The sequence below is a fragment of the Telopea speciosissima genome, chromosome 1 (assembly GCF_018873765.1).
Source record: "Telopea speciosissima isolate NSW1024214 ecotype Mountain lineage chromosome 1, Tspe_v1, whole genome shotgun sequence".
NCBI classification, from domain to species: domain Eukaryota; kingdom Viridiplantae; phylum Streptophyta; class Magnoliopsida; order Proteales; family Proteaceae; genus Telopea; species Telopea speciosissima.
In genome coordinates, this window is record NC_057916.1 from 21,143,773 (window position 1) to 21,169,674 (window position 25,902).

The following is a 25,902-nucleotide window of genomic DNA, read 5'->3' on the forward strand; positions in this document are numbered from 1 at the left end:
GAAACTTCTAAAATTTCTCAGATGTGAAATTTACTATTGCAAATTTTAGTCTCTTAAATCAAAAGGCAGTCTCAGAATTTTTTTCTTAATAACTTAACCACATCATTGTTATGGAGCCAAGGTGAGCCTTGACAGGAACCAGCTGGCTTGATGGGCAGATGAGTCTAAGGCACCCAATGCGAGTGCAATATTTTATATCTCACGTTATATTTTCTAGGGTATCTATGGTCTTATAAAGTAAATATATAAATGCTGTAGTAGGTTATGAAGGTCAAAACCTAGAAAATAGTAAGGGTGAAGTGAGACTAGAGAAACAGATAGGGTTAGAAATTTGAAATGAGTGAAATATGTAACATGTTTTAGGGCAAGATCATCAGGTTTTGGGTCTGGGCGCCTTGGCACATGAGGCAACTGGTCGCCTTGGACCTCAAGAGGTGCCTTGTTGCCTGGGCGTCGCCCCAACGACTGTGCTAGCCATTAATTAGAACTTCTCTTGCCCCAGCCTTATTCGGAAGCTTTCACTCTAATCAAACCAGAAAGGGCATGGAGGATGTTACAGTTCTAAATCCTCCCATATGTTCAAGACTGCAACAATGTGCTTAATGGAAAAAAAAAGGGGTTCAACTGCATTCTAGCCCCCTCTTTATTCTATTTATGTTTGAGATATATCTTTGCATACCCACCATTCGTTAAGTTGATGTTCAATATTTTATATCAATTAGAGAAGGTTAGTAAATTCTATATCAAATAAAGGATGGATGCTTCCTATCAGCTCCATCTACTTCACCTTATGAGAGTCTTTGCTTCCCTGCTCCCACTCCCGAGTGTGATGCACTGGCTTCCTCTTCTGTTTATATAGCTGATAATTTGTCTCCTCATCTTTTCAATGTATTTCATTTTACCGTGGTTGCCTGGGGCTTTTCCTTTTTTTAATGCCTGGGAACTTGCTTGATGTTTAATTGTTTATGGTTGCATGTTTTCAGTTCACGACAACTGTTCTTCATGTCCATGTATGGTCTTTGATACTAGAATCTTGGCATTAAATGAGCTATTCTGTGTATAAATTATCCATGATTAGTTAGCTGTAACTTGCTTTCGTCGTAAGGATAAGCTACTAATGTCCATACAGTTGTCTTTATTTATTTATTTTTGTGATTTTTTTCTCCTTTCCTTTTTTTCAGGTCATCAGTGAGGATTTGGGAGTTCTGAAGCAGGTAGTGCAAGCTGTGATTATGTTTAACAAATTCCTTCATTTCTTTGAGCACCTGTAGGGAATCTTCAGTAATTGAAAAGAGAAGATTTTGTTAAGGGAGGAAGAGTGCATGGTTGAGATGACAGGAAATATGTAGGACCTCCTTACTACTAAAGATTGGAGCCACAAAAGGGAACAAGGAAAACTACATTTCATACTGAAATTTTTACTAATTCATCTGGAAATCCGAATATGAATTATTCACCCATGAGATTCCTTTAAAATAGATGACCATAGAAAGTTCAAATGATGAATGCTTTTCGGAAGAACCCTGCTGCCTGAAGTGAACCACCATCAAAGACCCAGCTGTACCTTTCTTCCCAAAGACCCCATCTTATGGCCAAAGGAGACTTCCTCCTGATGCAGGAGCATCTGCAGGACCATATTGATGAAGTTGTCTTTCTACGGAAGTATGAATTTAAATCCAGCATTTTTAAGGGGAGTATCTTGTTCTTTCAAGTTCAGAAGTAGGGGTCAGAATTAAGCAATAAAGTGGTTTACCTGTAATTATTTTTTTAAAAAAAAAGAATCCAGTCATTGAGGGGGGTCATTTAGTTAATGACTAGCAAATGGCCCCATGGTAAGTATGGGGAATAAAATTGTGGGAAGATTAATTTAGATGAGTATAATAAAAAGTTGAAATACATGTAAATATTGAAAGATCATAGATAAACATGATGGTAAAATTTAACTCAACCTTGAAAGCAAAATAGACAAAGTAGTCCATGAAATCTAAAGCTTTGTATAAGTTAATAGAGCTACAAAGATCAAAATAGAAAGAGATAATCAACCTTTTCACGAGAGAGATATTACAACTGCAAAATAGAGTTAGAGGAGCTCCAAAACAAATAAAGAAATAGAGAGAGCTGTAAGCAATACCACACATAGAAAAATGCAGAAAAGAAAGTTACAACTTTTATTGGAATAAGGAGGAGGGAGAGGAGATACTCATATACTTAATACAACAATTTTTTAACAAGAAAGAAATCCAAAACAAAGGAAGAAGGAGCAGAGTTTAATAATAAAAAAACCACTTCTATTCTCATTTTAATGTAAGAACAACAACAATAACCTTAAAATGATACTATATGCCAAATTTCGCCAAACAAAGAAGAATCATAATTATACACTAATCAGAACTGAAAAAGAAGAATCATATTTATATACTAATCTGAACTGAAAAGAAAGGCCTATGTGAGGGGGGGGGGGGATGTGCATGATCCTTGTTTGAAATCATCATGGCTTTCCACCCCTACCATGAGTTAGAATGCCCTCCTCTGTGTGTGTGAGATAGATCTACTCTCTGTTCGGAGTACATCTCATGGGTTATCAGAAATAGGTTGGATTGTAACCATTGGGCATATAAAAAAAAACCACCATTGGACATTGTCTCCTTTACTTATCTGACCCGCTTATAAGTGATTAAATATATGGGAAAATCTTATTGTAACCTAATTGGTGAACTAAGTTGTAACATTACTTATTAGGCCTTTTAAAATAACACACTTTTTTTCCCCAATGAGGATAAATCCTGTCATTTCACATAAATACTACATTAAATAACTTTCAACTTTTTGAAAACCCTTTTTTACCCCTGCATTAAATAACTTTTGGAAATAAGACAAGGGGCAGTTAAAAGAAGGTTACAACTTTTTAGTTCACCAATTTGGTGACAAGTTGCACCATATATATATATATATATATATGTATCATAAATGTTGTTTCTTATTATGCATGCAAGAGAGGGAGGGGCGTGAAAGTGAGAGGATCAATAATAAAGAGATTGTTGATGCATTTTAGAGAAGTGTCAGATAAGAGAGATCTAAGAAAATCACAATAAACCACTTTATTTGTCAAATACCTTGTGATCATCTATGTGACACCTTGACTGCTATGCTAAAAACCCTCTGAAGCAACCCAACTGACCAATTGCCCCAAGAACAGGTGGAAAACAATCCATCCCCTAATCTTGACCCACAGTCATGTTCCCAAGCAACTAGATATGCTCAGGCTCCATCCCGTCTCCACTGGATCTGTTCGCATGAGTACCCTTAAAAAGGAACCTTTCCTCTCCTCAGCCATTTCAGGTTAAGAAGATGTGAGCGTTTCTCTCAATAAGAATGGCGCATTTCGAGGTGTGACATTACAGTTTTGCACTAATTTTTATTGGGTTGAACCAATTTTCTGTCAATTTCTTTTCTTCATTAGGTTTTCACTTGCTTGCAATTTCTGATATTTTTACTGCTAGTTATATCTTGAAATTGGCAGGGGCACTTAATTTCTTAATTTTTTAAAACCTAATTCCCTTAGTAGTTGCAGTTCATTATAAACCCCTTTTAGTTGTCCTTTTCTATTCAAGCTTTTGTTATTTTTTCTGAAATCCTATTTCTAGAATATGTAGAGTTCCTAATTAGGCCCATCACCCAAGACTTCTATATTGTCCTGCATCAGCTTGGACTTTGGAGTCATAATGAAAACTGGAAGTGAATGATCCAGTACATTCGAAGAGCACGAGGAACAAAGGTGAACAAAAACTAATTTATGTAAAAGAACAAGGAAACAAACTAAATCAGAGAAAATTTAAGAAGTATGATAGCATGGTTAACTGGTCAAGGATACAATTTATTCCTTCTATATCTCTGTGTTTTCTGTTTCTTAGTAACTAGGAGCAGTTAATTATTCTTCTATTGATATTGACAGGTTTTAAATGAAGGGCAGGGGTGGGAATCTCCTAGGGAACCTTATGAAGTAAAAGCTAGGCATGTTCTCTCTCTCTCTCTCTCTTGCACACACACACACACACACAGATGTTTGAACTCTTTACTGTATATATAAGTGAAATCAATTGACCAAAGGAAAAAGGGATCCCAAAGGAAGGCCCTGATATACCATTTATTCTTGTTTCATTTTCTCGTTGCCTTTTATTTGTGTGTGTTTCATGTTCTTCAGCTAACGCAATTTACCTTGTTACATATTTTTAGATTTCATGAAAATCTGTAATGTGAATTTTCAGGATTTCTGCAAAAACAGGAGATGGAAAAATGATTGTATCACACAGTGAGGGCGAACCTGTTTTCTTTACTTTTGGAAAAGCTGAGGTTGGTAAACTGTATTTTCTAGTTTTTTCGTTTCATTTGATTTTTGCAAAATTGCTTCTTAATTTATCAAACGACTTAACTATGGCTTTTCTAGCTTTATTGGATTCTGCTAACTTCTGCTAGTTGGTCAACTATTCTAAGCTGCAATTCTAGAATTGGTTTACCTATATAAGTGGGTATTTTTAGTTTTTCTTGGCTTGTTGGCTTCTTCGGCTTTTGCAATTGAAGCCTGACAGTAGTTCCACTGTTCACTTTATAAACTACTACTAGAATTCCCCATATTCATTGGTTACTACTATTCTTTTTTATTTTTTTTATTTGCTCAGTATAATGTTTGTTATTTCTTGTATTTAGTTTAGGTACCAAGAGGGCTTGAGATGGGAATTGGAACAATGGCACGGGAAGAGAAGGCAATAATATTTGTTACCAAACGTTACTTGACTCATTCCCCCCTTTTGCCAGAGGTGGAAGGCTTTGATGAAGTTCAATTTGAAGTGGAGTTAGTCCACTTTATTCAGGTATTCCTAGTTTGTCCATATTGTTAATTGGAAGCCTTTATGCATTTAGACACACACGCACACACATGCAAGTTTAGAATAATTAAAATTCATCTTGTCCAATCCTGAATTTTGGTCCATTTTCCATTGATAAATCAGATTTAAGCAATCTTGGATTTGTTGGAAAGCTGGTTTTGTGTTCTACTTAGTACCTAATACAAAAAGTCTCATGTAAAATAAAATCATTTGATTAGTCAAACTTCTTAGAGAACAAGAAAATTTTTCTAAATCGAGAGCAGTTTAATTACGTATTGATAAGATCATATTTTCTAAGAACAGTATAAACCAAATGTTTGTTTTGATTGTTTCAAACTTCCAATAGCTTGCTTCTTCAGTAGTGTTGTCTTCTAGTTCTTTGTTGATTTCTGATGACTTTATGTGGCTTAATATTGATTTTTGATTACTTAATGTGACCTAATTTTTATTTTTTATGACTTGATGTTGCTTAATATTGATTTTTTTATGACTTGATGTGGCTTAATGTTGATTTTTTTATGATATAAGGTACATATTGTAGCATACTAAATAATGTTAGAAAAGAGGGGAAATTAAAAATAACACTTAGGCGCCTAGGCAACGCTTAGGCGGGTGCCTTGCCGCCTAAGCGCTTAGGCACCTCTCCACCGCCTTAGGTCGCCTTGCCGCCTTGACAACTATGATAAAATCCCACCTGATGGAATCGAAAGCTTTGTGGATATCGATTTTCATGAGGGTAGTTGGGGAGTGGGATTTCCTATCAAAACGATGGACAATTTTAGAGCAGAGGACTAGAGAAGGATATTGTCCGTGATGCTCCTGCCTGAGAAAAACGCTGTTTGGTTTGCACTAACCAAGCAGTCAGTGACAAGATGGAGGCGATTGGCAAGAATCTTTGCAATGAATTTTGTAGAGAAGGTTGCATAAGGAGATGAATCTAAAATTAGCTATGGAGGATGCACCCTCTTTCTTAGGGATAAGACTGAGGAAGGTGTGATTAATCCCTTGAATCTGGCTAGGAGAGTAGAAGAAGCTCTTGATGGCCTTGATGAGTTCAACTTTAATGATGTCCCAGCAGGAGAGGAAGAAACCCATGCTAAAGCCATTAGGGCTAGGAGCACGATTGGCCCTGTGAGAAAGGGCAGCAGATTGGATTTCTTCATCAGAGGGGATTGTTTGAAGGGAATTGAGGAGATGGGAAGGGAAGAACTTGTTGATGAGGTCATCAGGGAAGGGGGCGGGGGATGGAAAAGATTGGAGAAAAAGGAGACAGCTTCAGCTTTGATGGCTTGGGTTGAGAGGAGGGTAGAGCCATCTCTGGCGATGAGCGGGGAGTGGAATTGACATTTGTGCAGGCTTTTAAGGAATGGTGGAAGAAGGCAGAATTTGAATCTCCGAGATCTAACCATTTAATTCTCAGTTTTTGCCGGAGAAAATTTTCTTCTTGGGAGACCAGGGAGGTAAGATCTAGGGAAAGCCTTTTTTCTTCCTCAGCAAGAAGAGGGTTGAGAATCAAATTGCAGAGAGAGTTGGACAGCAGATAGATTATCCCTACAGGAGGAGACTTGGAAGGAAATATTGCCAAAGGTGGAGGAGTTACTTGAGGGATAAAATGCTACTACATTATCCAACTGTTATATGCATAATTTTAATTTGAAATAATATAATCTAGCATCAATTATTTGAATAATTTTTTTAAAATATTTTTAATAGAAAAACTCAACCAAACAGATTGGATTCATATTTTGGCTGCGCATGCATAACATATAATGAAAACATACAAATGTAACATATATGACCAAATAGTGATTTAAGGGGTAGTCTATTCTACTAAAAGGAGTTTTTAGCAGTTATGTTTTGGAAAAAATTGAGCAAAATAGAGTTTTGATAATTTCAGACGAATTGGTACTGTTATGATTGAAGTCAAACACATTTTTATATAATGTTCTATAATTTCTTGTTGTTTTGACCAAAATATTGTAGATTTGAGTTGAAACATTGACATTTCAACCTTCTACATACATGGGATCTGATTTCGGGCCCCTGATGAAATTGAATATTCTGCTCGAAATTTGAGATTTCGAGGAAATGAAACTATGTCTTATGCTGGGTACTGGATGGACTTCCTTAGCTTCTCAGATCTATATAACTGATACAGAAAGTAAAAGTTGAATATGTGCACCATCATTCCATTAACTACTATTGATATAAGCTTCTTACTCAACATCTTAATAATGTATTTGCTTCTTAGATATAATTGGTAATTTTGGATCTGTTCTAAGATTCAGGTTGCATATTGACAGGTGCGAGACATGCTTGGTGATGGCCGCCTTATAAAACGTCGAATTCGTGATGGAAGAGGTTCTCCATTTCTAATTTAGGATATAAATGAATTTATTGACAGTAGCATTATGCAGTTTCTATTGTCCTTCATAGATCCTTAATTTTTTATTTCAAGTTCATAATCTTCATTTCAGTTCTGTAGAACACAGTGAATGCTAGAATGAATACCATGAAAGTAGTGTCCATAGTTGTAATATGCCCTTCATTAAAGGTCTTCTACCTTGTTATTTTAATGTTTCTTCATTGCTGTTAGGCAACATGAAACTGATCTAGGCCTACCTGTGGGGGTGTCAGGCTATAAGCACCATAAATGCTAATTATTAAGAGTATACAGATTTTAGGGCTTTGCTAGAATACGAATTGAGAAATAAAGGTTTTAATAATGAGAAGAAACCTTGGGGATTTATGTGTGAAGTTTTGGGGCTTAGTGGTTATCTGCTATCCCTTTTGTGTCTCTTGGAGTGTATGGAAGGAAAGGAATTGGAGGGTCTTTCTTGGTAAACCAAGTGATTGGCTTGATTATGGACTAAAATTGACTCCTATATCGTGGGTTATCTCTTTAAGTAATGCAAACTTGACCTCGAACCAGGGAAACCAGCGGGAGATTGATTGCAGCAGGATCAATAAAATAAAAGAACAAGCTAAATAACTGAAACTGATTTTTTTTATTGCTATTTTCTGTTACATATAAGGAAGAACATAAAGGATAAGAAGAAGAAGAAGAAAGGGATATAGAAGGGGGAATAGGATTAGCTATCTCAGCCCATCATCCTCTCACCCAGGGCTTCTCACCTGCGGTATCTCACCGTTGCTGCATCTCACAGCTTCATCAATAGCTCTTTTTTCTTCAATCTGTCTCTTTTCTGTTCAGCCACATACATGTATTTATAATAAAACAACCTAATACTAATTTAAGTAAGAAACTAAGTTATAAAACCTATAAAATAGGAACCAGACTCTAACTAGGATTCCCAATTAGGATTACAACTCAAACAGGAAACTAAATAAGTGTCTAATAAACAATAATAACAATAACACCAAAAATTAACTCCCTAAGCCAACAGTCCATATCAGCCCCCAAATTATTGTTCACATAAACAGTGTCCCGTGAACAGTGTGGCGAGGTACTGTTCACGTGAACAGTAGTTTTTTTTCTTCTTCTTCATGCTTCGATCTACATCATTAAGGCTGAAGAACTTTCTGTGGGATCCAAAATAAAATCACTGATATATCAGTGATCAAAAGATTTGGATTGGCCTTCTTGCTCTTTGTTGGCCATGTAGACGAAGGATTTTGCCTTTTCAACGTGAGTGGATCCAGATTGATGAAGTCCATCAAAAGATTTGGACTGGCCTTCTTGCTCGTTGTTGGCCCTGTGGATCTGGGATGACATGATTTTTGGAGGTTCCTCAGTTTGTGATAGAGTGGGTAAGCTTGTGTTTGGCGCTGCCATCCACCATATTTGGTTGGAGCGCAATCTTAGAAGATGGACTTCCAACTCTAGATCTTTTCAGCAGATTTGAAACTCCCATTTCTTTTGATGTCAAAAGCAAACTTCCAGCTGTGCCCTTCAGATGTGTTGTATCCCCCAGAAATAGGCTTATTGTTGGCTCCCGGAGCCTCCCACATTCCTTCTAGTGTAGGAATGCATTTGTATTTTGTTTTTCTTTGGGCCTCGTGCCTTGTATATTCTTTCCCCTTCGGGGGCCCCTCTTGTTTCTTCTTCTTTTCATAATGAATTATTATTCACCAAAAAAAAAATCACTGATATAAGTGATACTTATGTACCTACAAATTAACTCTTAAGATTTGTAGGTTTCAGATTTAAATACTTGCACAACCGGACATAGAGATTTCCTTCATGACCTTTACACTGTCTGTAAACTAATCATCACTTTCTCAAACCCATGTGACATATTTCTGCTTGATAAGTAGATCACTAAAATACTATATAACCTTTGCTACAAAACATACCGTTGAGACTATGTGAAGTATTGAAATGGAGAACCTAGGTCATGACTCATGAGTAAAGTGACAAACATGACTTATAACTTTGAGTTAGGTTCAAATTAACAGTAAAAAAAGAAGGGCCACATTTTGAATCTCATCACTACCAACATGGTTTCCTTGGTAGAACATGAAATGTTTTTCTTTTTTCTTGCCTAATAAATCCTGCGTATTCCTGTATGTGCTGCAAATCCAAACTAAGTGAATAAATTTACATGGTTAACCCATAGATCGTTCCTCAATCTTGCATGAGGTTGCTGAATTGTTTCCTTAATTCAATTGTCTGCTTGTAGTTGGCTTTTATTGATACTATTCAAATTGCCAGTTTGCCACTCATGTAACTTTCTGGGTGGAAGATTGTCAAAAGAAAGAGAGAATTCTCAACCATTGTGGATGATTTATTATATTCGGTAGAGCAAAGGATGTATGTTATAAGTTGGAAGAGCATGTGCCTGGATTACATATGTTTTTTTTCGGTTAATTAGGAATATGAGGGAGGCAAAAGCACAAAACATATATAAACTATTTTGTATATCATGAGATATTTGTCCTATTGGTGCACTCTTTGACATTGTTTCGTTCATCTGATTGTCAGTATATAATGCCAAACCCTCCTATCACCCAAAACAAAAATTGTCAATTTAAGATGAATGTACTTACAATACGATGTGGGACGAGATGACGGCTAGTATTAAAAAGGTTGATAAAGAGGTTCTAAGGGAATCGAAAGGTATACGCCGTGCCCCTAGGGAGACTTGGTGGTGGGATGATGAGGTCCAAGCAGCCATCAAGACGAAGAAAGCTAACTATAAGAAATGGCAAAGAACTAAAGAGGTGGATGATCTAAAAATATATAAATTTGGAAGAAACCAAGCTAAGAAGATAGTGGGGAAAGCAAGGTCGAAGAAATATGAAGATCTTTATAATCTGAACACAAAGGATGGGGAAAAAGCTATCTACAGGATAGCTAAAATGAGAGAAAGGATGAGTAGTGATTTCGACCATATTAAATGTATTAAAAGTGAGGATGGTAGAATACTAATAAGGGATGAGGACATCAAAGAGAGGTGGACAAAGTATTACTACAGCCTACTTAATGAAGACTTCTTGAGTAATAGGGCTGCGGAAGGCTGCATTACTCACCTTGACACCACATGGCGTAGATATATATGCAAAATTAGGGTGTTTGAAGTAGAAGAAGCTTTAAGAAAGGTGAAAGTAGGCAAGGTGCCAAACCCAGACGAGGTACCTATAGAAGTTTGGAAGAGCGTAGGTTTCTGTGGTCTATCTTGGCTAACCAAGCTGTTTAGCAAGATTTTGACCACAAAGAACATGCTAGATGAATGGAGAAGCATTGTGGTCCCCGATCTACAAAAATAAAGGTGATATTCAGAGTTGCAATAACTATAGAGGCATAAAACTATTGAGTCATACAATGAAGTTATGGGAGGGTCTATTGAAATCCACCTGAGAAAGGAAACTACTATTTCGGAGAACCAATATGGTTTTATGCCAGGAAGATCCACGATGGAAGCTATCTTCTTACTTAGGAGACTCATGGTAAGATATAGAAGGGTAAGAGAGAACTCCATATGGTCTTTATTGACCTAGAAAAAGCCTACAACAGAGTCCCTCAACTCCTAGAGAGTTATTCTGGAATATACTGGGGAAGAGAAGGGTGTCATGTAAATATGTTGACAAAATTAAAGATATGTATGAATGTATGATGGTGTGATGAGTAGCATAAGAACTATGGGGTGTCAAGGTAGTGAATTCCCAATTACAATTGGGTTTCAAGGATCATGAATGATTTAACCAAAGACATACAAGATGAGGTCTTTGGTTTATGCTTTTTGCGGATGATATTGTTTTGGTGGATGAGACAAAAGCAGGGATTAATGCCAAGTTCGAGCTATGGAGATCAACATTGGAATATATGGTGTGTAACTTTAGCCACACTAGGACGGATAATGAGGTGGTGAATATTGATGAGAGGGAGATTCGACAAAGTGACTATTTTTAGATATCTGGGCTCTATCATAAATAAAGACGGTGACATAGATGATGATGTTGCTCAGAGTATTAAAATAGGATGGATGAAGTGGAGAGGTGCATTCGGAATGCTTTGTGATCGGCGTATTCCTTTAAGGCTTAAAGGAAAATTTTATAGGACTGTCATATGACTGGCTATGATATCTGGTGTGGAATGTTGGGCAGTTAGGAAGTGTCATACAAATAAACTAAGTGTAGTGGAGATGAGGATGTTGAGATAGATGGGTGGCAAAACTAAGAAGGATAAAGTAAGGAATGACCAAATTAAAGCTGAGTTGAGTAGCTCCGGTCCATGATAAGCTTCGAGAGAATCATTTGAGGTGGCATGGCCATGTTCAACTGAGGCCTTGGGATGCCCTAGTACGGAGGAATGATTTGATTCAGATTGAGGGAACCAAAAGAGCCAAGGGCAGGCCAAAAATTACCATAGGAGAAGTGGTGAGGAAAGACATGCTTAGTTTAGGCTTCGTATCATGTATGACTTCGAATAGAGTTGATTGGAGAGCTAGGATCTACGTAGAATAAGCTGAACTGCACCCCATCCCCACCCCTCCCACCCCTCACCCCAAAAAAAAAAAAAAAAAAAAATAAAAAATTCTGACAGATAAGTTTGTACTGGATGAAAGCCTGTCCCGTTTTAGATAAAATGAAATGTCCTTTTAATATTGCCCCCATCCTCTTTTTGGGCAATGTACCAATGGAGACAAAGGTTCACAAAGCTATCAAGATTTAAAAGTTCCCCCACTTAGGCTTCTCTCCACAAGATAATGATGGGAGCATCTTAGTCCATGTTGGTATATCATTATGATTGAAATTATTAGTTTGTCCATTTGAGACATTGTTATTATTTTAAAAAATTCTGAAACTGCACTCACACTATTGTCATTAAATCTTCCATTTTTTATTTAAATTTCATTTATGCTTTTGTTAGTAAAGACATTCTAACTTTTAGAATTCTAAAACTGTTGTTGATGCTGTTCTCATTACCTCATCTACCATTTTTTCCCTTTATCTTGAATAATTTAGACTTTTGCCCTTACTTTGAGTAGAATATAATGAACAGTCAATGGCAAAAGTGCAAATTTACTCAAGACAAGGAGCAGAAGTGGAAGAAGAGGTAGCATTTTCAGAATTAAAAAAAAATGATTACTGTGTTTTAAATAAAGTGACTCAAGTGGTGAAAGTGGAAAAGAGGTAAAGGGAGTGAAGTATTGGGGGAAAGTTTTTTATATTAAAAATCAATTATAATGTTTCAAGGTAATGGGTAACCGGTAAATTTGTTGAATGATTTGCTGTTAGAATTGTGCCTGATCCCAATGAATTGGATAATTTTCCTTTGGAAATGATTTGGGGATAAAAAATTCTAAAATTTGGCACCATTGATCTGTGGTGCTTTCCTTCTGTTTTCCCTTGAAGACTTCATATTTTTCCTAGAAGGGACAAAAGAAAGTGATCATTTAAGAGTTTTTGGTAGATAAAAATTGATTAACATGTGGTAGGTCAAAATTGTTTTGTTGATGATATCGGAATCCTTAAGATTGTTAAAAAAAGAAGTAAGTTTTTTACTTATGTCTTATGTTTGGTCAAGCCTCTCCTACAACTAACTATAATTATCTAGGAAGGATAAAGTAAGGAATGATCATATTAGAGTTGATTTGGGAGTGTAGCTCCGATACATGATAAGCTACGAGAAAGTTGTAGGTGGCATGACCGTGTTCAACGGAGGCCTTTGGATGCTCCAGTATGAAGTAGTGATTTGATTCAGATTGAAGGAACTAAAAGAGCCAGGGGCAGACCTAAAATGACCTTAAGAGTGGAGAGGAAAGACATGCATAACTTAGGCCTTGAATCAAGTATGACCTCGGGTAGAGCTGATTGGAGGGCAAGAATCCATGTACCCGACCCCATTTAGTTGGGAGAAGGCTGAGTTGTTGTTGTATCTTATGTTTGGTCAAGCCTCTCCGACAAATATGAGCCAGCTAATTCCTACTCTATTTCAACCTCTTGTCTAGAATAACATTGAAGTAGTGAGTTGGATTTGGTATTCTTTGGCTGAGTATTGTTTTTTTATTTTTATGTGCAAACCTACTTGTTATGTATGATATATCAAGTGTCTCTTTTGTTGTACTTCTCAGATTGTTAAATTTAATGTGTTATGCTTTTCTTTCTTTGAAATAATTAGGTGAGTTTCCTATGGATTGCCCTCTTCATGACAGTCTTCTACGCGTCCATTATAAGGGCATGCTTATGAATGAAGAAAGGAGTGTGTTTTATGACACTAGAGTTGATAACAATGGTCACCCTTTGGAGTTCAGCTCAGGAGAAGGACGTGTGAGTTTAACTTTCTTTTTTCTTTTTCTACCTCTGTCGTTTGAGTATTTATGCTTGTTTTATTCCACTCTTTTCAACTTTGTCTTGTTTGGGACATTAGAATGGGAAGGTATTTCGTTTTTTCAGAAGGAAATTATTAGTGCTCACTGTTCATGCTGTGTCTTAAATAGGACCACAGCTACCTAGAATGTTGCACATGCTACATCTACTTCAAACATTGTTTATTCATTTGGAGTTAATTGTTGTTCATTTCGATTAGGAATGTTGATGAGCTGAGCAAGCTCAATGCATTAAGAGTGAACCTCAACCCTTCCAAGCAGCTTACATTTTAACCCAAGCTTAAAATAAGAGCCGTTGGAAGAGGGGAAGAGGGAGAAAGTGGAATGGCATTAAATGCTCATTATCAGGACTATATCATTCTCTCTTGCTTTGAAAGGACTCATCCTCGACTTTGAAACGACGACTAGAGCGATGATTCGATCGTTGGTCATGTTCTTCATTGTCGAGTGTGCTTCTTGATTTCGAATCGACTATGTAGACTTGCTTGCCACAAGTACAGAAACTTGCTCTGGTACCCAATTAATGTAGCTAAAAAAAGGAAAATGCTAATAAGATAGAAGTTGAAGAAAAGTACATGATAACAAGGTTCAGAGAGCATCACTTAACTCAAGGGTCAGAGATGACCAATTAACTATGGGTCTCTTGGGGACTCACTCACCACTAGAGGACCTCAAACTCAGAATGGGGGCTCACCATGGCACACCCCCAAGTTCCAAAAATACAAATTATCTACTCACGGTTCTCTCATCTCTTCTTCTCCTTTTCTTCTTAGCTCGCTCTTCTTGTTTCTTGCTTAAATCGATCCATACTTGTTTTCTAACTCTTATAGCTAAAGCAAGAGGCCTACCATTGGATCAAGAGCTTGGCAGGGGATTAAGCAGTGGCTTCTGTAATTTTCTCCTTTTTTGTTAATTGTATCCCAGTTTAGTCTTTGGGATTTTTACCAAAAAAAAGTTTGTCTTTGGGATCACTTACCACAGAGGTTCGGACAATCTGGTCTCCAATTAATTTTTTAAAACATTGCTAAATGATTAATTTATGGTCCAACAACAAGTTTTTGGATCCAGAGGTCAAATCATTAAAGCCAGGGCTCAGCATCAAAGCCTGGTCCAGGTTTGATAACCATGGTTACAATGTTGATCAGCTTTGATGTAAAAGCAATATTTCTCTTAAAGACTCTCCGAAGAGCTCTCATCCCTCTCCCTGATCGAGGAAAGCTTCTTGCGACAGAAATCCCACTCCAAGTGGTTAGAACTGAGAGATTCGAATTCTGCTTATTTCCATCACTCCCTCAAAGCCAGGCAGAATTCAAACTCCATCTCCCATCTTACTGCCGCTGATGGGACCCCCCTCACTTCTCCCACTGCTATTAAAGAGGCCACCTCCTCCTTCTCCTCTCTTTTCAACCCCTCCCTCCCCTATCCCGCCGGGGCTCATTAACAAATTCATCCCCCCTTCCCTCTCCGCCTCCCTCATTGCCATTCCCTCCGATGAGGAAATCTCTTTAGCTATCCTTTCCCACAAGGCCAACAAAGCTCCTGGCCAATTGGATCAAGGCTGTCATTCCTTCCCTCGTCAGCCCCAACCAATCGGCCTTCATCTCAGGCCGAAGCAGTGCGGACAATATTATCCTCTGCTCTGAGATTGTTAGAGGATTCGACCGCAAATCTCACTCCCCTGCGATTCTCTTGAAAATTGATCTTCACAAAGCCTTTGACTCGATCCGTTGGGATTTCATTTGTGATGTTCTCTCTCTCATGGGCTTTTGTTACGTTACTAGTTTCATGGAGAATAATAAGGCTCACATGCCTCACATGGGTAAGAGTTGTTTAGTCAAGATAGGATTCATTGCTAATTCAAATAAAGAGTCGTTGTTAGTTGCTGAATTTCAGCCATGGCTTAGTAGTAGTGGAACGTTAGGTAGTTCCTACTTTGTTGGAGATATTCTTGTAATTTTCCTATTTAAAGCTATTGAAAGATAAGGAGAAGGGTATCCAATTATCACTTAACACTATTGTGTTTATCTACGGAGGTTTTGAGTCCCTTCAGTACTCAACTGAATCCTTGTTTCTTCTCTTCTTCCTACTCAATCTCTGTAACCCATTATTTTGGTGTCGACTCAAAATAGGTAAGTCCAAGACATCGGCGTCTGTACCAAAGTGGTATCAAAGCCTAGGCATGGACCAGAGAGTGGAGCAATTGGAGGCAAACATGGAGTCTTTATCATCAGGCCAAACCGATCTCATACGGTGGATGACGGAGATGTTCGCACAAGTGAACCAAAGGTTGGATCAGCTAGCCAGCCACGATCGAGAGACCGGAGAAAATTCTCACGTCCCTACAAGGGCCATTAATGGCCGCCAGGGTGGTAATGGGTCCAACAGTGCACAGGGCAACACAGGTCTCACTCATTCATTCACCCCAAAATTAGTAAAGTTGGATTTTCCCCGATTCAATGGGGGAGAAGATCCAACAAGCTGGATTTGTAGGGCTGAGCAATTTTTTCAGTTCCATACGACACCCGAAGCTGAGAAAGTCGCCCTTGCTTCCTTCCATCTTGAATGTGATGCATAGCTTTGGTTCCAGCTTCTCAAACAAGAGATGGTGGAAATTTCTTGGGATGAATTTAAAGATGGTCTTCACTCTCGATTCGGTCCCAATCAATTTTCTGATTTTTTCGGAGAATTAACAAAGCTTCATTAGACAGGGACAGTGCGTGAGTATCAGTCACAATTTGAAAAGCTATTGGCCAAGGTTGGAGCACTTCCCCAAACACGACAAGTAAGTTGCTTCATTAGTGGACTTCGTGACTCAATCCGAGCCGATGTTCAAGCAAATTTACCCACTACATTATCGGCTGCCATTAGCTTGGCCCGATTATATGAAGCCCGAAATTCCTCTATTAGGCGTGCCAATCCTTCCCTTCCCAAGTCTAGTGGACCACCCCCCAAGGTGGCTTCATCAAATGCTCCGACTGTTCCTTCTCGTGGGATGACCCCTTCGGAGCTACAAGAACGGCGCAACAAGGGACTTTGCTATAACTGCAATGAAAGATATAGCCCCGGTCACCGTTGTAAAAGATTGTTTGTCATTGAGGTTTGTCGTGAGGAAGACGATGATGGCGACGTCACAATGGAGGTTGAAGAAGGCATAGAAGAACTCTCACTGGAGACACCCGAAATTTCTCTACACGCCATTTTTGGGACCCAAGCACCTGAAATTATGCGAATTAAGGGGACTTTGGGACATGCGACAGTCACTGTGTTAGTGGATTCAGGCAGCACTCACAATTTTGTGAGTGAGAAAATTGCAAAGAAAGCTGGCTTAAAACCTCTACCGAATGGGCAATTTGAAGTTATGGTCGCCTTTGGTGAAAAATTAACCAGCCCGGGTAAGTGCCTTAACGTTCCTCTTAAATTATAAGGGGTTTCCCTTACCATTGATTTTTATTTACTACCCTTGGATGGTTATGATATAGTCTTGGGGACTCAATGGTTATGGACTTTGGGTCCTATAACTTGGGATTTTGCAAAATTACAAATGAAGTTCAAGGTTGCAGGCAAGGAGGTGTCTCTGGAGGGCTTATCCATTCCAGAAAATCAAGTGGTTAGTGAATTACAAATGAGACGTGAATTGAAGAAACACAAAGGAGTCCTACTTCAGCTATTCTCCTTGGGGGTCCCACAGAAGCCAACAACTTTCCCTCTTATTCACCCCCAAATGCAACCCATGTTGCAAAAATATAGGGATGTGTTGACTGAACCTACAGAGCTTCCACCTCCACGTACACAAGACCATTGAATTCCTCTATTGCCTGGAAAAAGCCCGGTTTGTGTTCCTCCCTACCGTTACCCTCACTATCAAAAGTCTGAAATTGAAAGGTTAGTGAAAGAGATGCTATCAACGGGAGTAATTCGACCTAGTAACAGCCCTTATTCATCTCCTGTCTTGTTGGTGAAGAAAGCAGATGGGTCTTGGTGCATGTGTATCGATTACAGGGCTTTGAACAAGCTTACCATCAAAGTCAAGTTTCCCATTCCTGTAATAGATGAATTATTAGAGGAACTACATGGAGCCAAGTTCTTTACAAAGCTGGACCTGCGATCGGGGTATCATCAGGTCCGCATGCACCCTCCTGACATTGAGAAAACAGCCTTCAGAACGCATCAAGGGCATTATGAGTTTCTAGTAATGCCTTTCGGACTCACTAATGCGCCATCAACATTTCAATCACTCATGAATGAGGTATTCCAAGTTTATTTACGCAAATTTGTTCTCGTTTTCTTTGATGACATCTTAGTGTACAGTAAATCTTGGGAAGAACATCTTCAACATTTGGAAATAATTTTTTCTGTGTTAAGATTTCACAGTTATTTGTAAAGCTTGAAAAATGCCAGTTCGGCCAGGAGAAGGTGGGTTACTTGGGACACATTATTTCATCTTCTGGAGTAGCAGTTGATCCAAAAAAAATAGAAGCCATGATGAACTGGCCGAAGCCCAACTCCCTCACATCATTACGTGGTTTTTTGGGGTTAACTGGCTATTACCGGAAGTTTATTCAAAATTTTGGTAAAATAGCCGGTCCGCTCACAAAAATGCTAAAGAAGGATTCGTTTGTATGGACCCCACCAGCGGAGGAGGCATTCCAGCAACTCAAGGAAGCCATGACACAAGCCCCTGTTTTGGCATTACCAAATTTTGAAAAACAGTTTGTGATAGAATGTGATGCGTCTGGTTCTGGAGTCGGTGCCGTATTGATGCAAGAGAAGCCAATAGCCTTCTTCAGTCGTTCACTGCAAGGTAAATACTTGCTACTCTCAACGTATGAAAAGGAAATATTTGCTCTTGTGCTTGCTGTGCAGAGGTGGCTACCTTATCTACTGGGAAGGCAGTTTGTTGTTCGTACTGACCACCAAAGCTTGAGCACCTTTGGACTCAGAAGATAACTACTGGTGCGCAACAGAGATGGCTCTACAAAAATAGTAGATTTGCCTTGTGATAGAGGTAGACCCAATAAAATCCATGGCAATTTCTTCCCAAATCTGATGAGGGATCGGCAACGTCTGTAGAAGACCAGCAGGTGACATATTTTCCACTTTATGACGTTGGCATACGTCACAATTCTTTATGAAGGTTTTGATACTACGCCGCATACCCTTCTAATAAAACATAGAACGGATCCGATGGAGGGTCTTTGTGAAACCTTCATGTGTACTATCATGGAATTGAGCAATGATGTCGTTGAGGAGAGCTGAATTTTCTGCAAGATAAATTCGTTCTTTAAAGAATACCACATCATCTTGTAGCTTCCACGGACCCACGGCCTCATCATCTATGATTTGCTGTACTAGCCGTTGGAGAGTTAAGTTAGACTTGGTCTCCTCTTTAATAGCTTCCACCCAGTTTGGTAGTGGCCTTGATATAGCTAGAAGACTTCCTTGCTTTTCATCCACATGTCTTCTTGATAGAGCATCAGCAACAATATTTTCTCTCCCCACTTTGTACTCAATGACAAAGTCAAAGCCCATAAGTTTGTAGAGCCATCTCTGTTGCGCACTAGTAGTTATCATTTGAGTCCAAAGGTGCTTCAAGCTTTGGTGGTTAGTACGAACAACAAACTGCCTTCCCAGTAGATAAGGTCGCCACCTCTGCACAGCAAGCACAAGAGAAAATATTTCCTTTTCATATGTTGAGAGTAGCAAGTATTTACCTTGCAGTGAACGACTAAAGAAGGCTATTGGCTTCTCTTGCATCAATACGGCACCGACTCCAGAACCAGACGCATCACATTCTATCACAAACTGTTTTTCAAAATTGTGACGTATGCCAACGTCATAAAGTGGAAAATATGTCACCTGCTGGTCTTCTACAGCCGTTGCCGATCCCTAATCAGATTTGGGAAGAAATTGCCATGGATTTTATTGATGGTCTACCTCTATCACAAGGCAAATCTACTATTTTTGTAGTGGTAGATCGCTTGTTGAAATATGCTCATTTCACAGCCATGTCTCACCCCTACACTGCTGTTAGCGTGGCGAAGGTTTTTTTCGACAACATATTTAGGTTGCATGATATGCCCTCATTGATTGTGTGCGATCGTGACCCTACATTCACAAGCATGTTCTGGAAGGAATTATTTCAGTTGAACGGTGCTAATTTCAATTTTAGTTCTTCCTACCATCCTCAAACTGATGGTCAAAGTGAAGTAGTTAATCGAACGGTCGAGATGTACCTTCGATGCTTCACTAGTTCAAGACCTAAGGAACTGGTACGTTGGTTAACATGGGCAGAATTCTGTTACAACACCAGCTGGCAATCTACTATTGGCCGTACACCTTTTGAGGTTGTATACGGTAGGACTCCACCAACCCTGTTAGCTTATATCCCAGGCACAACAAAAGTAGAAGCAGTTGATAAGATTTTAACTGATAGGGATGCAATCCTTAAGGAGCTAAAGGAGAAAATTGCGGCTGCCCAATCCAGGATGAAAATTAGGTATGATTCAAAACACAGGGAAAAAGAATTTGTTGTAGGTGATTGGGTGTATTTGAAATTGCAACCCTATCGCCAGAGTTCGATTCACATGAGGAAGAATCTAAAGCTTTCAGCAAAATTCTTTGGTCCGTTTAAAATTTTGGAACGCATTGGAGCTGTGGCCTACAAGCTTGAGTTACCATCAACGGCTAAGATTCATCCGGTGTTCCATGTGTCACTCCTTAAGAAGAAGATTGGAGATGCTATAAATGTCCAACAAGACCTTTCTCTAGTCACCGTGGATGAGGAACGAGTGCTGCCACGTCCCCAAGCTTATCTTGATCAAAGATTTCGAAAAGGAATGAAGGAAGTTTTGGTCCATTGGCAAGGTCTTTCACCAGCAGATGCCACGTGGGAAGATTTCAATCTACTCTCTAACCAATTTCCTGAGTTTATCCTTGAGGACAAGATTAAATTAAGAAGGAGGGGATGTTATGTTACTAGTTTCATGGAGAATAATAAGGCTCACATGCCTCACATGGGTAAGAGTTGTTTAGTCAAGATAGGATTCATTGCTAATTCAAATAAAGAGTCGTTGTTAGTTGCTGAATTTCAGCCATGGCTTAGTAGTAGTGGAACGTTAGGTAGTTCCTACTTTGTTGGAGATATTCTTGTAATTTTCCTATTTAAAGCTATTGAAAGATAAGGAGAAGGGTATCCAATTATCACTTAACACTATTGTGTTTATCTACGGAGGTTTTGAGTCCCTTCAGTACTCAACTGAATCCTTGTTTCTTCTCTTCTTCCTACTCAATCTCTGTAACCCATTATTTTGGTGTCGACTCAAAATAGGTAAGTCCAAGACATCGGCGTCTGTACCAGCTTCCCCCCTGTCTTTGTCCGTTGGATATTTGCCTGCATCTCTTCCCCCTCTTTCTCTGTGCTTGTTAATGGCACCCCCGCAGGTTTCTTCCACTCCAAGGTTGGCATCCGCCAAGGCTGCCCTCTCTCTCCTTTTCTCTTTTCCCTTGCCTTGGAAGTTCTCTCTAGGAGCCTCCAAGCTAAGACGAACCTCCATCTCATATCTCCCCTTCCCAAATGCAAGCACATCAAGTTCTCTCATTTGGCCTTTGCAGACGATCTGATGATCTTTTCCAAGGCCTCCCACTCCTCGATCTCCGCCATTATGGTCTCTCTTCACCTCTTTGAATCTCTCTCTGGCCTTCGTGTCAACCTCCTCAAATCCAAAATCTTTCTCTCTGGTATCCCAGAAACTACCAAAGAGACCCTTCGTCAGCTCACTGGCTTCTCCATTGGCACCCTTCTTGTCATCTACCTAGGCCTTCCCTTGATCACTGCAAGGCTCTCTAGTCACCATTGCACTCCTATGCTCGATAACATTCGCAAGCGCCTCCAGCTCTGGAAAGGCAAGCTCCTCTCCTATGCTGGAAGACTCGAATGTATTCGTTCGGTCCTCCAAGCCTCTTACCTCTACTAGACTGGTATCTTCAGCATCCCTAATTCTACCATAAGGGCCATTGAATGCACCTTATGTGCTTTTCTTTGGAAAGGGAAAGACACCCCCAGATTTCTCTACCCGGCCAATTGGAAGTCCATATGTCTTCCTAAATCGGAGGGCGGTTTGGGCCTCCGTCGCATTCGTGATTCTAACACGGTGGGCATTCTCAAACTCCTCTGGAAAATCTCCTCACCAGGATTCAATCTGGGTTACCTGGGTCCAATCTTATCTCCTTAAGTCTGACTCCATTTGGATAGTCAAAACCCTTGCTGACTCCTCTTGGATCTGACGTAAGATTCTCTCTCCGTCCCCTTGCTCTCCAAGGTATCTCTTTCTCCATAGCTGATGGCTCCTCCACCTCCCTCTAGCTTGACCCCTGGCACCCATTGGGGATCCTCTACAACCTGCTTGGCCCAAGAGCAATCAAGAGCAATCTATTCCTCTGGCCTCCCAAAGAATGCCAATGTCTCCGCCCTCATTTCCGCTGGATTCTGGTCTCCTCCTCCTTCCCTTAATCCAACCATCATCTCTCAGATTTGGGCAACTCTTCCCCCCCCCCTCCAGTCCAACACACCCCCACCAAGTGGATCGGGCAATCTGGCTCCCCTCCCCCAAAGGCCGTTTCACCTCCTCCTATGCCTGGAACCTCTCTAGAGAACCTAGCCCTCCTGTTCCCTGGCACAACCTAGTCTGGTTTACTGGCCACATTCCCCGTCACAGCCTTACTGTTTGGAGAGCCCTCAGACTTTGTCTGCCTACTTAAGCCTTCCTCATCCACCGCACCATCCCAGCCCCCCCCGCCTCTTGTAACTTATGTTGGATTGGCTGAGAAGGCACCACCCATCTCTTCTTTGACTACCCCTTCACCTCCACCATCTGGAACAAGGCCTTGTCATCTATTTGGCCTCGGAATAGAAGGGCCCGGAGTTTTGACCGGGAATGGCTTTGGTTGCTCAAGAATTTTCCAGGGAACTCAATATGTGACACAATTGGGAAGCTTGTTTTTAGCGTTGCAATTCACCATATCTGGTTGGAAAGGAATATTAGGAGATGGACTTCCAAATCTAGATCCTTCGACATGATTTGGAAAGCCATCTCCTCTGATGTATCTTCCAAGCTTAGATGTATCCGTTAGAGAAACTGTAAGGACAACTCTAGAAACAGGCATATTTTGACTTTTTGGGGGCTTGATATGGCCCTCTTGCGGCCTCCCTCCTCTGCGTAGGCAGGCTGGCTGCCCCCCCTCCCCTTTTCTCCTCCCCGTTTTCCTTCCTCTCTTGTATATTGGTTCCCTTTCCCTTCCCCCTCTTGGGGTTCGGTAATATATTCATTTACCAAAAAAAATATTTCTCTTAAAGAAGGTGCCCGGTTGTTGGTTTCACTTCATTGATTCACAGTTAATCATGAGTAGGTTTGGCAATGGGTGGAATAATTAATGAATCCTTCAAACTTAAATGATATTAGGGCTTATTATCTGTTGACTTTTGTTGTATCGGGGTGGTCTGTAGATGCCAGACTTTTGTTTTGTAATTATGTAATTTTTCAACCAAATTTGAAACTTTCTAGTTTAAGTTGCTCCTTTTTATTGCCGCCTTGTTTCTTAATATTCCTCTTTGGTATTGCTCCTTTTTCTTTTGTGTTAATGTTTTTTTTTTGTTTTGGGGATAGCTGCTTCTGGTACTGGGTGGGTTCTAGGCTAGACTGTGTCTGAGTGTGGGGATTGGGCAAGGGGACGGGGTATGTTTCTATGTAAAGAGGAATGGCTGTTTTTGCTTGAGTGAGGAAATTGGGCAAGCCCAAGAACCTGAGTTAGTTCTTGGTTTTCCTCATGTTAAAATCTTGATTATAAATTTCTTAATGTATGTTATTATTATTGTTGGTCAATATTAATATTCTTTGTATATTAAATTACACAATTTGTAAGATTCACCCATGGTGTGCTAGGTTCCTGAGGGCTTCGAAATGTGTGTTCGTCTGATGCTCCCTGGGGAGATGGCTCTTGTCACGTGCCCCCCAGATTATGCATATGACAAGTTTGCAAGGTTACTGTTCCTAATCTAATTTTTTTTTTCTTTGGTCTTTGGATCATGAATTAAAACTGAATGATAGGTTCACTAGTAATGACATATTCCTTTTTCCCTTTTTATGACAAGGCCTGCGGATGTTCCTGAGGGTGCTCATGTTCAGTGGGAAATTGAACTTCTTGACTTCAAAATGCCGAAGGTAAATCAGACAACTATATCCTCAATTTCTTTTTTAACGTAAATTGTATTATACAATAACTTTCTGAGATATCGTGTATCATTAGATGTAATTGTAAGCAATACCTTCATGTTGATGTCTTATTTGTTAGACTACATTACTCATGCATCATTGCAATCCATATTGCAGGATTGGACTGGTTTAAACTTCAAAAGTATAATGGATGAAGCAGAAAAGATAAAAAACACGGTATTGCATCTTGTTCGTATAATCTAATTTGGTTCTTTTCAGTGGTTTATCTCACAATTATTAGTTCAACAAGCATTTTCTTATTTCTTAACCATCTGCTGCTTAACTCTTTAATCTACAGATTTTTTTTCTTTGACATAACAGCATTTCCCCACTCTCTTTGGTAATATGGCTTGTGGTTGAAATCCCTTCCCTTTTGCCCTTATCTCTTTTTTATCATGAAAGTTTGATAACAACTTAACAAAAATATTAAAAAAAAAACTCCTATCTTTTTGACTTATCTGGAGGCACACTCGAACATAATCCATTTCATATATGAATAATCTATCTCTTTCCCCCCTCTCCCTCTCCTCCCGATGTGTCTCTGCAGTGCCCTGGCTCCACCTTTACTTGGTTTACTAAATATTTGATTCAGAATAGCATGTCTGGATTGCTAAATCCTTGAATTCCTAATTCAAGCAGTCATCGTTGGAAGGATGAGAGCTGGGGTGTGGAGTGGAGTTATATCACTGGGTGAGGGGTGAGGGTCGATTAACAATTGGAGTTTTGCAAGCAGAATCTTAACACTGGAATGCTATTATTTGTTTTCAGGGGAATTGTCTCTTCAAGGAAGGAAAGTATGAGCTTGCTAAAGCAAAGTATGAGAAGGCATGTATTACTCCGCTACCCTTCCCCTGATTGTTCTCCTTGTCTTCTGTGGTCAAGTTCAACTACTTGTTCATTTAATCATAGTTGTCAAGGTGTCTAGGTGACCCAAGGCACTGGAGGGGGGCCTAGACGCAAGGCGACCAAGGTGTCCAAGGTGCCCGCCTAGGCAACCAAGGCACCTGGACACCTAGGCGACACCTTGACAACTATGCATCTAATAAGTTCTCATGTATCCAAATGTTTCCTTCTATAAGTTCTCATGTATCCGAATGTTTCCTTCTCATTTGTGGTATTTGAAGTGGAAGTTCTAGTGCTATTAACTAGTGTACCATGACTTATCGCTAGCTAGTGATTGCTTATCTCAATTGGATGATGAATTGTGTTGTGATCATGAGGTATGATGAACATCTGGGCTCGCTAATACTAATTTAAATTCTTCTTTAGTACATCAAGAGATTTTCTAGTTATTTCCTATTACCCAATAAATAATTAAGTAAATAATAAAGAAAAGAAAAGAATAAAACATAAATAGTGCTAGAGCTGCTGAGCTTGGCTTACTGGAAATTCTCTTTCGTATCAAGATTTTCCCTTCCAACATTTTAAGCATGACTTTAAGAGTTTTTTGTAATCCTTCGTAGTGCTGTTCTATTAGAAATTTTTGATGAATTTTTGCATTTAGTATTCCATATAGGACCGAGTTTCCCTTCACCCACGATGAAGTGGGAACCTTTTAATCCACCTCATCTGACCCTTGGATTAGAGTGGGGAGGGGTATTATCGACCACGTACAATAGGGGGCAGGAGTTTAGTGATGAAACTCACTGTCCAGGAGTCCAATCATAGGATCAAATCACCTTGGTGGCAAAAAACTTTCTTCTTCCATATATATATATATATAATTAATGAAATGTTACATATATGTATTACCTTCTAATTCCATTTTGCCACATAATAATATATGATAATTTGACAGGTGCTTCGGGAATTCAATCATGTTAATCCACAAGATGACGAGGAAGGGAAAATATTTTTAAATTCAAGAGTAAGTTTCCTTTGTAAACGCCAGACTGGGTTTCATTTGTGTTGGTTGCCTTATTTTTTTATAGCCACTAAATAAAATACTATTCCTTATTA

The 25,902-nt window shown here is 39.3% G+C and overlaps 1 protein-coding gene across 2 annotated transcripts in view; it reads left to right on the forward strand.

Moving 5' to 3' along the window:
- The window catches only part of LOC122671356 (peptidyl-prolyl cis-trans isomerase PASTICCINO1), a 41,180-nt gene that overhangs the window by 12,660 nt on the left and 2,618 nt on the right, over nt 1-25,902 (forward strand). For both annotated transcript variants that reach the window (XM_043868520.1, XM_043868528.1), the window contains 11 exons: nt 1,182-1,214; nt 3,953-4,011; nt 4,266-4,350; nt 4,710-4,868; nt 7,187-7,244; nt 13,468-13,616; nt 23,614-23,711; nt 23,823-23,892; nt 24,061-24,120; nt 24,712-24,768; nt 25,742-25,810. In XM_043868520.1, coding sequence (XP_043724455.1) covers nt 1,182-1,214; nt 3,953-4,011; nt 4,266-4,350; nt 4,710-4,868; nt 7,187-7,244; nt 13,468-13,616; nt 23,614-23,711; nt 23,823-23,892; nt 24,061-24,120; nt 24,712-24,768; nt 25,742-25,810 — 897 coding nt within the window. The remainder of the gene's footprint in view (nt 1-1,181; nt 1,215-3,952; nt 4,012-4,265; nt 4,351-4,709; nt 4,869-7,186; nt 7,245-13,467; nt 13,617-23,613; nt 23,712-23,822; nt 23,893-24,060; nt 24,121-24,711; nt 24,769-25,741; nt 25,811-25,902) is intronic.